Consider the following 18,177-nt stretch of genomic DNA (forward strand, 5'->3'; position numbering starts at 1 on the left):
AACTGTCCCGTTCCGGGGTGTCCCAGGGGCAGTGCGGGCGTCTCCCATGCTCCCTGAGCAGCGGCCCTGCAACGTGTCTGCCTCGGTCTCACTGGAAAAGCTATTGTTTCTGGTTTTCATCTGATCATTCCTCCTCATCTGTGACAACACAAGGGACGGCAGTAGCCGGGCATTTTGAGGCGGTGGTGTCAGCTCACTCACCACCCTCTTTGGGGGACATTTCAGAATCAGACTGAAATGGTTGGAGAGCGGTAGCGATTATGCCAAAGGCTCCCCAACTTCCGCTGTTATAAAATCTGTTTGTATGCAGGGTGCAAAGCCTTCCCTCCCTGCTTCCACAGTGTCAAGTTAAACTGATTCTTAGATTCAGGCATACACCAGTAATAATGCTTTATAATGCATTCTGACAGACACCTAACAACCTGTTCTTTCAAAGGCATGCAGCAGCTGGAGCAAATGAGTTCAAGATGGTAACATGTTTATCTACAGTAGAAGGACAGTTCCCCATTTCCTCTGACTCTGGCTGTTGGAAAATTCTGCGAACCCATGCAGTCCAAACCTTCCCAGTTCCACCCATTTCCCTGAAACGTAACCGTTGAGCCCCATGTTTGGGCACGAGATGTTAGTTCGATCGATTGAGTAGTCAGGGGCTCAGAGATAAGCAATGCATGTGGAATGTTTAAGCACAGAGGGCCGAAGCTCGCTCAGGCCATTTGGCACTGATCTATAACTGCAACCTCCTTTTTTTGGGTTAATGATCAAAACATCTAGCATATATCAAAGTACAGAAGATCAAAACACATCAAAGTACGTATTATCTTGTAACCTAATGATGCACACAAAGTTCCTGTTGAAGTAAGCCCGACCACCTCATAAATCTTTATATCCCACTCCCATACATTCCACATCCTCTTTCTCAAAATATTTAAATTTAGTCAGGCTTACACAGTAACCTGTCCTTTAAAAAAGTGTTTTAATCATTGAGATACTTTGGTTTACAATACTAATAATAATGGTTTCTCATGCACACAATTCCAACACCATACCCATCACAGGTGTACTCACCTCCCTCTCCCGAGGACCCCAACACCTCTCCCTCTCAAACAGGGACCCCCCCCCCCCATCTCAGATGTGGATCAGTTCTCCTAGTTGTTGCCTTTGGACCTTTGTTCCTGCTTGCTGTGTATCTTTAGGTCCCAGAGATGAGAGAGATCACAAGCTGTATTCTGTCACCTCTGGTCTGATGTACATTCCCAATCCCCAGATCCCACTCTTTCTTAATAAATTGTATAATCTAAGGCCAAAGGGTTGTAATTGTTCAGCACAGATGATTCTGTTGTTTTATCTCTGTATTGCAGAGTGAGATCATACAGTGGCTTTTTTTTTGGTCTTTTCCTTTGGCTTATGCAATTAAGAGTTGTGCATAAGTAATTTTTTCAAAGTAATTTTTTGTGTTTTTTTTTGTGTGTGAGTGTATACCAAGTAGTGGCATCACTGGTTCAGAGGGGGAGTTCTATTATTACTTGTTTGAGGAATCACTGTACTGTTTTCCATAGAGACCGACCAGATGACATTCACACCAGCAGTGAATGTTGGTTCCATTTTTGCATGATCTACTCCATTATCAGAGTTGTATCAGGACTTTAAAAAAAAAATCCATGCCAGTCTCACTGGTGTGAGTTGTTATCTCATGGTTGTTTTGCATGCATTTCCAAAATAGTACATATACTTGACATTGAAAACTTTATTTTTCTTTTCTTGGAAGTGAAGCAAGTTATTTGGAAACCAAAGGGAGAGGAGAGAGAAAGAGAATGTAGCCTTCCATGGTCAGAGTTTATTCAGGATGACCAGTGATCTTATTGAGCAGAAGGAATGCAGTATGTGCAGAACTTGTTGGACAAGAGGGCAGGTGATAAGGGGATAAGAGAGGTCAATTTGTGGGTAAGTGGGAAAGAATGGTACAGAGTCTCTGTGACCTAAACCTGAGACAAAGCTGTGTGTCTTATACATCATATAGGTGTCAGTGTCCCACATTACAAGCCCCAGACATCAGTAATTGTGGCATCATCAATCTGTATTAATCTCCAGGGAATGCCAGATCCCTGGTGTCAGTCTGTCCCCATAAGCTGGGATCTGGAACATTGCCAGAGGGTCAGAGATAAAATGATTTGGGAGCTGTGGCAGCAAGAACTCCAACAAGAGATAAGTGCTCAAGAGAGAACACAGACTTCTCCAGAGTGGATAAAAGCACAAGTGCATATCCAAGTATGGATGTGTGCGTCAATTCCCCAGGATGGGGAACCATAAGCTCAAGTTAGAAAGTACACATCTCAGGTAGACACAGACCAAAGAAGCAAATTCAGATACTTTTTCATATATTGTTTTTCATCTATTGTTCACTCATTATTGTACAACCCTTACAGATTTTACCAATATAATTCTTCAAAGACTTTAATTAGCTTGACAATATGAACATTATGTAGTTTCACAACATTCCTCCTTAATTTTTCTTCAACAGGACATTCAGTCATCAAACCTGAACTGATCATCAGGTTGGAGGAAAGAGCAGAGCCATGGATGGTCAGTCCTCCAGTGCAGAGCCTCTCAGGTCAGTCAGTCCATATTGGGCAGGGAAGCTAGAAAAAGGGGAAACGACAGTGTTTGTTGTATTGAGCAGTTTGCCATGAATTCCCCCCACACACACACCCCGTTCAAACCCTATAGCAGTTAGTTTTCCTATGTTATTAGTCTCCAAAACTTACTAGTAGTTATAAGTCCTTTTTTCCAAGTCAGTAGTTAATTTCAAATGAAATCAGAATCTATGGTTCTGTGAAATGTTTTTATGGACTTACTGTCTATAGAGAGTCTCAGTTACTGTACTTTGGACATTCTCATTGAATGTTCTTTTGGGATTTATTCTTTTTAAAAACTCATTGATGTTTTTCAGGAGAAAACTTTGATGATGTGTGTTTAACAGCAAGATAAATAAATATCCTTTGGTGGATATTGTCTGACAGTATCCGATGACCTGTGTAGACAATGTTGGTTGCAGTGCAGTCTGTAACTGATGGTCAATAGACATAGACTACAGACTGATAACCCTGAAGACAATTTTGTTCAGGGCGAACAGTGATTATATAGGAGCAGATGGAATGCAATATAGGCGGGACAAGGGCAGGTGGTAAGTGGGAGGTGAAAGGTTAAATTAATGTTTGTGTGGGGAGGATTAGTATTAGCGGAAATGAAGTCATTCATTTGGATACCATAGGGGTCAACATTCCATATTCCACTCTTGTCCATCAGTTATTTGTCTAGATTCATTCGTTGTGAATGTCCCACATTCCAAACCTGGATACCAGGAATTTCCAAGCATTAATATATACTAATCTCCAGACAATGTCATTTCATAGGTGCCACTCCATTAGCTTAGTTCGGGTCCTGGGAACATTCCCACAGATCAGCCAGTCCAGTTGGTTTCAGAACTTTGCCAACAGGAACTCCATCTCCCCTTTTTTGTTTTGTGGCTGAAGCAGGCCTATAGAGGTTTTCAAGTGGGAGTCCTGTGCTATCGTGTTCTATACGTGGTTGCAAGAGGCAGAATCCTAAGGATAATAACACAAATACTATTACCAGTAACACTCCAGTGCTTTCTGCAACACGAGTGATGCATTGTATTACTCGTGTGACATATATAACGAAGCTATTCTAGTCACAGGAAAGGCTGGCTTTATTCTAATACATTAATCCCTCCCTGTACCTAAAGTAACACTTTCAGGGTGTCAAGCCGCTGTACTATATCTTGGTTGATGGCAAATTGGAGGGTCCAAAGGTGGTGGGAATCATTCTGCAAGAACTCAGCAAAATCATCCATCTGGATGGATGTCTGCAGGGCAGTTCCAGAAACTGCTGCTGTGGTTGTTCTAGGAATAATTCCAATAATGGCAGTAATCAGAAATCCATAAATATTCAAGGGCATCTCAAAGTTTGTAGAAGACAGCTACAAGGAGTCCTCCTTAGGGGAACATTGGCATTCGTTTCCGTTTCACAGGCAGCCTGCCCACATGGGATTGGGCTAGTAACAGTACAATGGTATGAGCACTGAAAACAGAATACAGAGAGGAATGTATGCATATATGTATATATATATATGTATGCTCTGTATGTACATATATAAGGTCTATATGTATATAAGACACAATCATTTAATGATATTCAATTTCTCATTAGAAGTAGTAGTTTCACGAGCAAAAAAAAAAAACAGGAAATTTTCATAGGAGCGCTCATTGAAAATTTTTCATTAAGATAAATTTCCTAGAGGGATGGACCATATTTGTTTCCAGAAAAATTTCCTAGCCAAAAGTACCCAGGGTGCAGAGCTGCATCTATCTTCCATAAATCCCTGTACTCAGTGTGTAGGGTTTTATTTTTAACAGCCCTGAGCTGTGGTGGATCCTCCATCTTCCATCATGCCACTCCATAATTCCATCTGCCTACTAAAAACAAATGACTCAGAGAGGTGAAATTTCATCAAGGATCTGGAATAGAATGACAGAGTGAAAGTATCATCAGAGCAACCGAGTACAACTCTCCCATGTACCAAAATCAGATCCAGGCAAAAGCTTTCCTAGGAGGGAAATAACATTCCTTTCAATGGGAAGAGGTGGGTATCCAATGCTTAGTGGAGATGTTATCACAAACAGGAACGCTGTAACACTAGAACAAGAATTGTCAGTGGAACACATTTTAAGCAAAGCAAAGACATTGTGTTGGAAGAAAGAGGGAGTCCAGATTGGGAGAGGAACGTAAAGCCATCCTTGATCAAAGAGGCTCAGACAAGGCAGTGGACCTATGCAGATAGGACCAAGAGAATATCCCAGCGTGAAGTTAAAAGAGGTACCTTCATCAGGAAACTGAGGTGATTTACAATCCCATTGAATATAGATGAGTTGGGTCATCGATCCAGATTTGAGTCCTGCCATGGTCCAGTCAACAACCTGTAATAAAGGTGGGTGAGGAATATCGGTACACTGTGTCATACATCCTTTCATCTGTCGACATTTCCCCACCATCTCTGTTTCCAGTTTCCACTCTCCAGCCTGCCAGTATGGTGGACAGTTTCTCCCCCTCTCCCCCTCCTCTTCCCCTTCCCACCTTTAAGCACTCAGTGCTTGTCCTGAGTGGTCATTTACAACTATTGTCATAGTGTTCCCTTCTGGATCCTAATTGAACTTCCTCACACCGCCCCCCCATGCCCTCCTACACACACACACACACACACACACACACACACACACAGACACACACACAAACACACACACGGACACGCACACACTTAAGGCAAGCTTATATTTTTATATCTGGGCTGTAGGATAGAACTGCAAACCTAGTCACAAAAATATTTTCAGCCATAATATGGGTATGGGTTGATTTAGAAATTGCTTCCCGTTTGGCTGTAGTACTTTCACCATCCCCAGTTGAGTGTTGGTGTTGAGGAAGGTTTACTTTGGTAGCTTCAAGCCAAGTCCTCGCCCCCAACCCCCCTTTAATAATTAGAGAGGCAGCAAGTTCTAAATCGAGGACTGAAAGGAGGGGTTGCTTATTATGGAGATAAATCCACTTTCACTGGCCAGAAAGTTATGCCAGAGTGGCATTGTGGGAAAATTATGTGTGTGGTTGTGTGTGTGTGTGTGTGTGTGTGTGTTTGCAACTGTCTGTTTGCAAGCTGTTCCAAGACTTTTGGAGCTGGTCTATAAAGAACTCTTAACTCTTCAGATGCCTTGGGCTGAGAGATTGAGGACTCCTGGGAGCCTGGTCTCCCTCCTGTAAGTTAAAGAGATTTTGTAAAGAATTGTTAGGAATTCCTAAGGCAGGAAGGCCCAATTTATATCTCCCATCAGCTTTTGAAAATCATTTAAAGAAGCAGCTTATCCATTAGGACACTAAACTTTTGGTTTAGTATCCTAACAGCACTGCAATCCAATATCTATTCTAAAATTTTATAAAGAGATAAAATCTGAACTTTTTCTAAAGCCACTTGTAATCAGGCTGCAGTAAAACAAGTCACAACCTCTTTATAAGGTTTCTGGAGATCAGGAAGCCAATATTATATCATCCATGCAATGTATAACCTGGCAAGCTACCTGTGACATATTCGAATCATCAAACACAGTAACAAGTCTCACAGTGGAGATGTTACTGCACCTGCTCAAGCAAATCGATGAACAACAGGAGGACAGTGCTACAGTAATGTATAACATGTAATATAATATATAGGCCTTAGGAAAGACTTGGCAAATTGGATGCTAGATCAAATAAAAAGACGCAGCATATGGTTGGGGAATTAGTCACCCCCTGGGTCATTACAGACCATTGGTACCAATGCACTGGAGCATGATTGTTAAGGTAGGGAAAGAGAAAGCAGAGCATTTATGATCAGCAGGGTGAATAGGGCTAGTATAAAAACTTTTTAAATCAGTAACTATATGGGGCCAATCTTTGGGACTAGCAACTTGGGACAGAATTCCTGGTTGCTGTGTCCCCATGGGCATCATGCTGCCTTCAGCTTTGCGTAAATCAATCATTTTCCTAATTTCTTTTGAATAACCACAACAAAAAATACACATGATTTCCATTCAGAGAAAGAAATTTATATGTGTACTTCTGTAGTAATTTATATGTGCATTACTCTAGCTGTTCAGAGACTCTAAAGCGTGTAATTTCATTTACCACATTTGTAAAAACCCGTTTTCCATTCTCAGAAGAAACAGCTCTTTGTAGCAAGGACCAATTTTTAAAAGCTTCTCCCCAATCCCCCAAGTCTGGGAGCTTGTATCAGGAGGAGTAACAAATGGAGCTCTGGCCTTTGAAACGGCCAATTTGCTTAAATATACCTTTTTCTAAGTCACTTAAAAATTTTAAATTACCGGGGCTGGAGCGATAGCACAGTGGGTAGGACATTTGTCTTGCAAGTGGCCAACTCAGGTTTGATTCCCAGCATCAGCATCCCATATGGTCCCCTGAGCACTGCCAAGAGTAATTCCTGAGTGCATGAGCCAAGAAGTAACCCCTGTGCATTGCCAAGGGTTATCCAAAAAGAAAAAAAAAGCCATTAAAATTTAAGTGATCACTTTAACCAAAGTTTAAGTGATCAAATAATTCTAGAGATGTTACTTTATGATTTATTCGTGATTGCCTACCACAAAATTTAACCAGATTTACAAGTAGTTCATACAAATAGCTTTCTTTTATCTTTGCACTATTCAAGAATCTTGAAAGAGTGAAAAAAAGAATCTTGAAAGAATAAATCAATATCTTGTTTAGATGGCTGGGGGTAATTCTGATCATAAAGCTTTGGTAGGATTAAAGTTTTACATCCGATTTCATAACCTTAGAAATCTATATCTTAAACTAAATTATTACCCTTTGAACCAGTCTTTTATTTAACCACGACTATTTCAAATCATAAATTTTCTAGATCAGTTATTCTAACAATTTCACACTGAAGCAAAAACACATATACACATACACATATTTAGTCCTCTCCAGGCTCTCCTGGTCTAGGTCAGACTCACATAGAGAGACCTCAGTTTTATTCTTTATTTCTTCTCCCAAAGCTATTCCTTCCAAGGCCCATTTGTAGCTCTCCCGCATCTACAGACTGGGATTTGAATTCTATGTTGCCATCTAGCAGCTAAGGAAGACTCTTTGCAAGGTCTCTGATTTTCTTGCTCTGCTTCAGAGCCTTAAATGTAATATCCCTTGCTCTATTCCATCGAACCTTGTTAACAAAGGGCTTAGCTCTGCACTGAGTTTGTCCCATATTCCCGCTTACCACAGCATGGAGGGTCTCCACTGTAGCAATTTCCAACTTCCTTCAGGTCCCTGACTCAGGTGCCTCTTAGCTACTTTCCTTTGATACTGTCTGGCAGTATCCAGTGACCTGGGTACATAGAGCCGATTCCAATGCAGTCTGTGACTGAGGGCCGATAGATACGGGCCTCTGGCTGATGGCACTGTGAACAGTGGAGTGCAGTACGTGCGACATAAGGGCAGGTGCCAAGTGGAAGGAGAAAAGTCAAATTAATGGTTACATGGGAAGACTGGTATAAGCCAGAAAAAAAATATTTCTCTATATTCCATCGTGTCAGTGTCCCACATTCCAAACACGGCCACCTGTACTTACCAACCATTAATATATATGAATCCCCAGGAAATGTCATTCTCCAGGCATCACTGCATCAGCCTCTGTCCAGGCCCTGGAGCCTTCTTGCATTTCAATCAGTCCAGTTGGGTTCAGAGGCTGCCACTAGGAATTATAACAGAACTTATGTGAAGGGGAATGATTTACACGAATATGTATGTTAAATAGTAAAGTAAGATCCACAGAGACGGTTTTTCACCTGGAAAAAGAGAAAAATGCAAGGTGTTATTTAGGTAAATAGAAAAGTTCTCAGAAGTAGCTCCAAGAAAGAAAGAAAGAAAGAAAGAAAGAAAGAAAGAAAGAAAGAAAGAAAGAAAGAAAGAAAGAAAGAATTCAGAAGGAACTTTTGGAGGTTCCCTGGGTAGAATCCAATATGAAGATGATTGTTTAACCTACAGGTATAATTTTTAGGTCCAAATACACTTTGTGTACAAGGGGGTGTAAATTACTGATGGTAATTATCAAATTGTTAAGTATTGTGTCTTAGGGGAGACCTGGATGCCTTGTTAATTATCGGAAAGAAGGCTCAGGGACTTGTCTAGTCAAAAAGCATCAGACAATTTTCATACGCAGAGAATATTGTTAATTGTTTCTCACTGAACTGTGCTGTCTGGGACATCTCAGGAGACTATGAGCTTTTGAGTGTCATGAGTCATAGAACAAAGGGTTTCTGAGAGTGAAGGCTCTGCTTTCCAGAGTGTATTTTGAAGTTATAATCTTCATCTTAAATTGTATAAGTCATTGTTACAAAAGTTAAGGAAAAACCAGTCATCAAGTCAGAGTGAAACATCTACAGGTGACTTGTCTAACATGGAAAATAAGATATTGGTTCTTGAATAAACCAAAGATGATTCTAGTTAGACATTTTGAGGAAATCCAAATAAATACAGACACAAAATTCCTATCCCTTTAGTATCTCTTTAATGACTGCATTCCAGTGCATCCATTTGTACCAAACCAGAAAATCCCACAACTTTTAAACAAAAGGAATTAGTCTGAAAAAGAATTAAACCAAATGTTCCTAGTTATTGTCAGATAGAATACAGAAAAATAAATCAAATGGTAAGTTAAAATCCCTGCTAAATATACCAAGATTACATAAATAACATGGCCAAATATCTTCTCATGATTGAGAAAGATAACATGAATAGGGAAAGCTCATGATTTTACATTAGACTATGAAGTACTTTGGGGCAGAGCAACAGCAGTTAGGGCTCTTGCCTTGCACATGGCTGACTTCGGTTCAATTCCCAGTATCCCAAGCACCACCTGGTGTAATTCCTGAGTACAGAGCCAGGAATAACCCCTGTCATTGGTGGGGTATAGTGCCCCCTCCCTCATTAGACTATTAAACATTTTAATTCCTGAGAAATAAAAACAATGGTTTAAAAATGAATGCTCTTCTAAACATGCCTTGATATTGGGAGTAACTTCTTTATAACTACTCTATCAATCCACAACATATGCTCAGATAGTGTTTATATAAGAACATATCTCTACTTTTAGATATTCAGCCAGAGGATGACTTGATTGAACATAATTGGAAACATCAGAGTCGATATTACTGGCAAGGGGTAAAGACCAAGAAGAAAGACACGGCAAAGCAGAGGATGGACGTCAAAAACACTTCTAATGTCAGCAATACCTCCATGTCAACGGCAGTGATGAGTAAGGGAATCCATTCTACCCTGGCGCCTGAGAAGTCTCGTGGTAATAAGAACATATCTCTGCCTGTTGAACATGCTGAGGTGTCCCCTGTACAGAAACTTGAGGACTACAAAAATCTCTTTAAAATATCTAATATTACTAAACATCCAGAAATGCATGCAGGTGGAAAACATCATGAATTTGAAACAGACAGGCAGCTTTCAAAGTTCAATAAATATGAAAGAACAAATGTTTTAGAGAAAAAGTATGCCTGTAAAGACTATGGCAAAACTTTATTCAAACAAAAAAGACTCATTGAACATCAAAGAGTTCCCACAGGAGGGGAATCCTATGAATGTCAAGAATGTCAAAAAACTTTTTCTGGAAAACTAGGCTTCATTCAGCACCAGAGACTTTGCAAAGGAGAAAAATCCTATGACTGTAAAGAGTATAGGACAACTTTGTCACAGGAGTCACACTTCACTCACCATAAGACAATTCATACAGGGAAGGAAGCCTTTGAATGTAAGGAATGTAGTAAAACTTTTTCAAGGAAGAAAAGCCTAACCAGACATGAGAAAATTCACACAGGTGTGAAACCCTACGAGTGTAAAGAATGTAGAAAAACTTTCTCCACAAAGGCATACCTCACTACCCACGAGAGAATTCACACAGGACTGAAACCCTATGAATGTAAAGAATGTAGGAAAACTTTCGCAATGAAGGCATACCTCACTACACATGAGAGAATTCACACGGGACTGAAACGCTATGAATGTAAAGAATGTAAGAAAACTTTCTCAACAAAGACATACCTCAGTACACATGAGAGAATTCACACAGGAGTGAAACCCTATGAATGTAAAGAATGTAGGAAAACTTTCTTAACAAAGACAAATCTCACTACGCATGAGAGAATTCACACAGGAGTCAAACCGTATGAATGTAGAGAATGTACGAAAAGTTTCTCAACAAAGTTCCAGCTCATAGCACATGAGAGAATTCACACAGGAGTGAATCCCTATGAATGTAAAGAATGTACGAAACGTTTCTCAACAAAGTTCCAGCTCAAAGCACATGAGAGAATTCACATAGGACTGAAACCCTATGAATGTAAAGAGTGTAGGAAAACTTTCTTGATGAAGGCATACCTCACTAGACATGAGAGATTTCACACAGGAATCAAACCCTATGAATGTAAAGAATGTATGAAAAGTTTTACAACAAAGGCATATCTCATAGAACATGAGAGAATTCACACAGGAGTCAAACCCTATGAATGTAAAGAATGTAGGAAAGGTTTCTCAACAATGTCACAACTCAGAGCACATGCGAGAATTCACACAGGATTGAAACCCTATGAATGTAAAGAATGTAGGAAAACTTTCTCAATGAAGGCAAGCCTCACTAAACATGAAAAAATTCACACAGGAGTGAAACCCTATGAATGTATAGAATGTAGGAAAAATTTCTTAAGAAAGTCACAACTCATAGCACATGAGATACGTCACACAGGAGTCAAACCTCATGAATGTAAAGAATGTACAAAAAGTTTCCCAACAAAGTCACAACTCACTGAACATGAGAGAATTCACACAGGAGTGAAACCCTTTGAATGTAAACAATGTATGAAAACTTTCTCAAGGAAGAAAAGCCTCCGTAACCATGAGCGAATTCACACAGGAGTCAGCCCATATGAATGTAAAGAATGTAGGAAAAAATTCTCAACAAAGGCACATCTCATAGCACATGAGAGAATTCACACAGGAGTGAAACCCTATGAATGTAAAGAATGTAAAAGAACTTTCTCTGTGAAGTCAAACCTCACTAGACATGAGAGAATTCACACAGTAGTGAAACCCTATGAATGTTGAGAATGTAGGAAAAATTTCAAAGAATAAAATCATCACAGCATTTGACAGAATTCACACAGGAGTGAAACCCTATGAATGCAAAGAATATAAGAAAACTTCCTCAAAGACAAACCTCAATGAGCATGAGATAATTCACTCAGGAGAAACCCCTCTGAATGTAAGAATGTCGAAAAAAATATTTTAGAAGTCTTATTAACCTTATAGAATTCACACAGAAAAGAAACTTTATGAATATAAAGAACATACAAAAGTTGTCTAGAATGAACTCTCAAAGTATTTAATCACACATTAATTTAAATCAAGATTGCAGAAACAGACTGCTTTTACTAAAACCAATTTTTCTTTTGAAAAACAGGTATTCTGCACCTTTCCTTCTCTGTTGACTGTATGTATGACCTGTTGAGCTGTTACAATGGAAAATAGCAATATAACAATGGCTGTTACTACTATTTAAAATAGCCAGAATCTGGACAAAAACCCGAGTGCCTGAGAACAGATGACTGGTTACAGGAACATTGGTACATCTACACAATGGAATACTATGCAGCTGTTAGAAATGGTGAAATCATAAAATTTGCATGCAAGTGGATGAACATGGAGAGTATGCTAAGTGAAATGAGTCAGAAAGAGAGTGATAGATAAAATGACTGCACTCATTTGTGAAATATAAAGTAACAGAATGGGAGTCAAACACCCAAGAGTAGTTGAGATAAGGGCCCAGACGATTTCTCCACGTTTTGGAAGGATTTCTCATGTGTTGGGAGGAAAGGCAGATGGGATAGAGAAGGGACCACTGAGTGCATGATGGTTGGAGGCTTCACTTGGGGTGATAGATGCATGCTGAAAGTAGACCGTGGACCAAACACGATGACCACATAGTACCTGTATTGCAAACATTAACATTGAAAAGGGCAGAGAGAGTAAGAGGGAATGTCCCTGCCGCAGAAGCAGGGGGTGGGAAGGTGTGGGGTGGTGGGAGGGATAAGGGGAACATTGGTGGTGGAGAATGGACCCTGTTGGAGGAATGGGTACTCGAACTTTGTATGCCCAAAACGTAATCATGCAAGTTTGTATTTCTGTAACTACCTCACAGTGATTCATTGAAATAAAAAATTTTTTTAAAAAGAACGGCTGTTACTTTCTTAAATGCCCACTGAAATAAAGGTGCTGTTTTGCTCCTCCCCTAATTTATTTTTGTGGTGGTCCTAGAGAGTTTAGAGCCCCAGATCTGCCCTGTAATTCATAAGATGATAATATGCATTTAGACTGGTGTGATTGATCGGAGTTAATTTTTTTAAAATTTCACCTCAGCATTATTCAGAGAAAGTTCATTATTACTGAGCTGTTCCACGGATGATCTACCAAAAGCACTACCATTCCATTGTTGTCAGACCATTTGTTCAGTTTGGTATAGACTTCTCATTTCAAATATTGATGTAGAAAAATTATACAAGAAAAAATACAAATGTATATAGAATAACTTCTGGACAGAAGCAGCTAGCTAAAAATAGTGTACACATATAAATCTATAAAAATTCTTCAACAAAACTTCCATCATTAGAGTTGGAGGTCTGGCTTACAAAACTGGAGTGGGCCCATTTGGGAGGTGGGGCAGGACGGCTGAATGTAACTGGAAAGGAACTGGCTTACTCACTCTGGAAGCACAAACTCAGGCTATGGATTGTGGTGAATCTTGCCCACCTAGTCTCACAGGGCTGGTTGCAGAGAATGAGATAAACAGATTCACACACAAACACTGTCCATGCTATCGTAGTTCCTGAGCAACCCTCAGTAGACTCAGGGGCACTTGTTTATTGTTTATTCAGTACAATATTGCTCCAACATGTGAGCCATTGTGTAAATTGGCGGAGACACTAAGGACATGGAGTAAGGACATAAACATTAAAGAGGTGTAGAGAAGACCAGAGGCTGGGATATTTCACAACCAGTCACTCATACAGGAGAGTCACATGACAATTTCCTGTTCTGTCTTTCCTGTGTTGTCCTCTACATCTAAAAGACCCTAAACTATTTTAATCTCTTTTTCCTGGGTGCACATTTACAGCCCTCATGTGTTCATCATCTGTACTTTCCAGCTTTTTGAATCCTACCTGTATGCACGTCTGTAGCCCAGTATATTCTAAGACCCAGGGAGACTGATCTCCCACATCTCCACCTATTCTCCCACCCCCAGCTTTTAAACTTTAAAATAGGGAGCATTAGCATGGGTGCTCTACCTCTCTGGGTGAGATTTTCACTGGTTTCAGATGACGTTGGGAGTGAAAGTGCTTCCATCTGGTTGGGGGTGATGTTGCCATCTCCAGACCTATACGGGATCTGGATGCTGTGACAGATTATCAATTAGAGTAGTTCCAGTTCCTATAGGAATTCATATTTTCATGTTACTCCAAACTTTGCAGCGTTATGCAAGTGAGATTATTTGATCAATTTGAAGGACTCTCCCGCTCCTGTCTATCTTGATAATCATTTGCTCATGGTGCATGGCCAATGCCCTCCCTCCCCTCCCGCTCCGTCCTCTGCATCACTGAGATGGTTCTCACAACCATGAATGGTCAATTTCCTCAAGCAGGCAGCAGTAACGTCTCCTTCTTCCTAGCCCTGAGATTTTAAAAGAGCCATTTCAATGCTCTTTCAGGATTAGGAGAATGAGATCCATCATTGTTACTGGTATTTGGCATATTGAGTACAACACGGGAAGTTTGCCAGACTGCCGTGCGGGCAGGATACTTTTGGTAGCCTTCCAGGTTCTCCAAAGGAAAAATAAGATAATAATATGTCCGGGAGCTGGGTTTTATAGTCTCTGCATCTTGGCCGTTGATGGGACCAACCTGGCATTGGCGGCAGCTGGTGGGTGTGATGCCTACCTACTGGAAGATGGGGGATCTGGGTGGAGAAGGCCCAGTCCCAATATGAGTAGGCTTGGAGACCTCAGCCCCAGGACCCGCGTGCCTGGGTTCCTCTGCCAGCTCTTTCATGCATGAGGCCGTCTGGACGTGTGGAGAGTGGTACCAGAAAGGCCGTGGCTGGCTCCGGAGGTCCTCAGCAGTTGGGGCTCTGCTCGGGGCAGGTGGGGGGGAGAGAAACTCAACCCTCCCCCTCCAAGGGGCCCTGGTGAGGACAGCAGGAGACTCTGTGCTGTTCTCCTCCGGGAGCTGGGTTTTATAGTCTCTGCGTCTTGGCTGTTGATGGGACCAACCTGGCGCTGGCGGCAGCTGGTGGGTGTGACGCCTACCTACTCGAAGATAGAGGGGTCTGGGTGGAGAAGGCCCAGTCCCAATCCAAGTAGGCTTGGAGACTCAGCCCCGGACCTGCATGTCTGGGTTCCTCTGCCAGTTCTTTCATGCATAAGGCCCATCCAGACTTGTGGAGAGTGGTTCCAACAAGGCCGTGGCTGGCTCCGGAGGTCCTCAGCTGTTGGGGCAGGGGGAAGAAACAATGATCATAACTCGACTTTTATCGATCTATTTCCTGATTATTCCACTTGCCAATTTTTCTGCAACTAGCAGTATCAAGTAAGATTATTTATGCCTACTAGGGCCTGATGCTGGGTGGAAAAAGGGGATTGATGGAGGAAGGTCATACTGGTGGTGGGATTGATGTTGGAAAATTGAGTTCCTGAAACAACTGTATTACAAACAACTTTTTTTCTTTTATTTTTGGATCATACAATATTTTTATAAGTTAGTTCACAATATGTGATTACATTTAATATTCAAATACGAATCCCACCACCATTATACCTTTCCACCAGCAAATTTGGGATGTTTGTATCCTAAGCCCCAAGCCCTGTCCTAAATACAATCAAAAGAGTATATTTTGTATTGTCTTTACATTGAAAAAATAAGTAGCAATGGAAGTCAATGTTAGAGTAAAAACTCCAAGTGTAGGGGCTGGAGAGATAGCACAGCTGGTAGGGCATTTGCCTTGCACACGACCGACCCGGGTTTGATTCCCAGCATCCCATATGGTTCCCCCGAGCACCGCCAGGAGTAATTCCTGAGTGCAGAGCCAGGAGTAACCCCTGTGGAACACGGGGTGTGAACCAAAAAGCAAAAAAAAAATCCAGGTGTAGACCAGGATGCAGACTCTGTGCTACTACCTTTACATAGTAACTTCGACAAATGACTAGACCTCTGCCTACCTCAGGCACAAATGCAGATAATAGTAGACTTATCCCATATGAAAGAGCCTTGAATGTGGCACTTTTTAGAATCTCAGGGCTAGGACGAGGAGACATTACTGGTGCCTGTTCGAGGCAATCGACGAACAACAGGATGATCATGATTGTGATCCCATATGACTCCAGAATATTGAAACAAGCTAGTGCATGATGTTTCCATAGTGCTAGGCACATACAAAAACACTAATTAAATCTGTATTAAAGGGGATGGAGTGATAGCACAGCAGATGGAACATTTGCCTTGCATGTGGCCGAACCAGGTTATATTCTGAGCATCCCATATGGTTCCTGGGAGCACTGCCAAGGAGTAATTCCTGAGTGCATGAGCCAGGAGTAATCCCAGTGCATAACTGGGTGTGACCCAAAAAGTTACATTTGAAATTCCTATGTTAAAGATAATAGCTATTTTCAAATTAGTTAATATTTAATGGCACCAGCATTAATTAAAGTTTATGACCACATTTACATCCAAGTCTACTAATTATAAAATAATGAAAGGTCAGTAAATTCAAGCAGCTACAAATAAACTGTGGAGTTTATCAAAGGAGTGAGTGCGGGATTTTTCCCTGAAACTGAAGAGTTCTCAAACACTGCTGATGAAGAAAACTAAACTCGGTGCCTCTTTTTCAGACCACAACACCCAAAAGGAGAGAGAGAACAAAAGGGAATGGGCAGGGTGGGGTGGGAGAATGGGGGGTGGGAGGGATACTGGGACCCGTGGTGGTGGAAAATGGGTGCTGGTGGAGGGATGGGTATTCGAACATTGTATAATTGAAACCCAAGCACAAAAATTTGTAAGTCTACAACTGTACCTTATGGTGTTTCACTAATAAAAATTAAATTAAAAAATAAATAAATTTAAAAATAAATAAAAGTAGAGTAAAAAAATGTGTGTATCTGTCAGTGCAGATTACGCTCTGTTGAGAGGGAAATATGGACAGTGAACTACTTTCATGGAGCACAGTTCCCACATAAGTAAAACCTGATGAAAGAAGAAATAAGTAGTCTCCACTCCACCTCTTTTGTAACAAGATTTTGTTCTTATCAATTTGCTAGGGGGAGGAGCTCCAATTGGGGCCCCTGCAGGGGTCCACTCTCCCCCACCTTCACACAAGCTATAGACCCAAAGGTTTTCTTCTCGCCCAGAAAGGCCCTGGAGCTCTCCCTTTAGTGCTGGGGGCCACAGGACCATGTGTGGCACTGCTGAGAATGAGGGCCTCGCCCAGCAATGCCGAAAGGATAGGCAGGTCAAGCTGAACCTGGAATCAGACTTGGGGTCTCTTGCCTGCCCTTGCAGCTGTCTCCCTGTTATGTGACAAAGTTCATAAATGATTTAAAATTCAAACAGAAACTAAGTATCCACATAAATCTTAGCTGCTTAGTACTGATTTGTGGCAGTTGAAGTGTCGAAGATTGAAGTTTCCCATCCAAATCTTTTTCTTTATCTTTTTGAGCCCTACAAAGCAGTGCTAAGGGGTTACTCCTGGCTGTGCAATCAGGAATCACTCCTGGTGGTGCTCAGGGGACCATATGGGATGCCGGGAATTGAACCCAGCTGGGCACTGAGCAGGTAAGCACCCTACCTGCTGCATTGTTGCTCCAGCCCCATACTCTTAATTTGAGATAAACTGAGATGTACACCTTTCCCTCAAGTTGAGACAGCACAATTTAAATATTTAATTGAAAGTACAAGCTTCTGGGAGCTTGGTTTTATAGTCTCTGGATCTTGGCCTTCGGTGGGATTACACAGCAGTAGGTGGTGTAACTGTCTAGCTACTGGAAGATGGGAGATCTGGGTGGAGGAGGCCCAGTCCCGATGCAAGAACTTAAATTGTATATGGAACGGGCATCCCGAACTGTGTCCAGGCTGGTTCTCTGGTCAAGGACCACTCCCAAGTTAATGTTTTGTTTACTTTGGGGACATCCGGTAGTGCTCAGTGCCTACTCCTGTCCCTGTGCATAGGGATCACTCTGGCAGGCTACAACGACCATTGGGAGTACTAGGACCAAACCCAGGTAGGTCAAGAGCAAAGCAGTGCCCAAACACTATCTCCCCACAGGCCCCCAAGTGAAATTTTAACTTGAAATAGCCAAATTGAAATTCTAAAAAGGGGCGACATTTTATTTTTGGATTTTTTTGTTTTTTGGGTTTTTTTTTTTTTTTTTGCTTTTGGGGGGGGGGGTTCACACCTGACTATGCACAGGGGTTACTCCTTGCTCTGCACTCAGGAATCACATCTGGCGGTGCTCAGGGG

General features: G+C 41.4%; 1 protein-coding gene across 1 annotated transcript in view; it reads left to right on the top strand.

Moving 5' to 3' along the window:
* Nucleotides 1-11,721, top strand: part of LOC130042759 (zinc finger protein 345-like) — a 36,379-nt gene extending 24,658 nt beyond the window's left edge. Inside the window, exons 4-5 of the mRNA XM_056134952.1 lie at nt 2,519-2,608; nt 9,707-11,721. Of these exons, the coding sequence (XP_055990927.1) occupies nt 2,519-2,608; nt 9,707-11,721 (2,105 nt within the window). The remainder of the gene's footprint in view (nt 1-2,518; nt 2,609-9,706) is intronic.
* Nucleotides 11,722-18,177: the final 6,456 nt, after the last annotated feature.

The sequence above is a fragment of the Sorex fumeus genome, unplaced genomic scaffold, assembly GCF_029834395.1.
Source record: "Sorex fumeus unplaced genomic scaffold, SorFum_2.1 ptg000109l, whole genome shotgun sequence".
Taxonomy (NCBI): Eukaryota; Metazoa; Chordata; class Mammalia; order Eulipotyphla; family Soricidae; genus Sorex; species Sorex fumeus.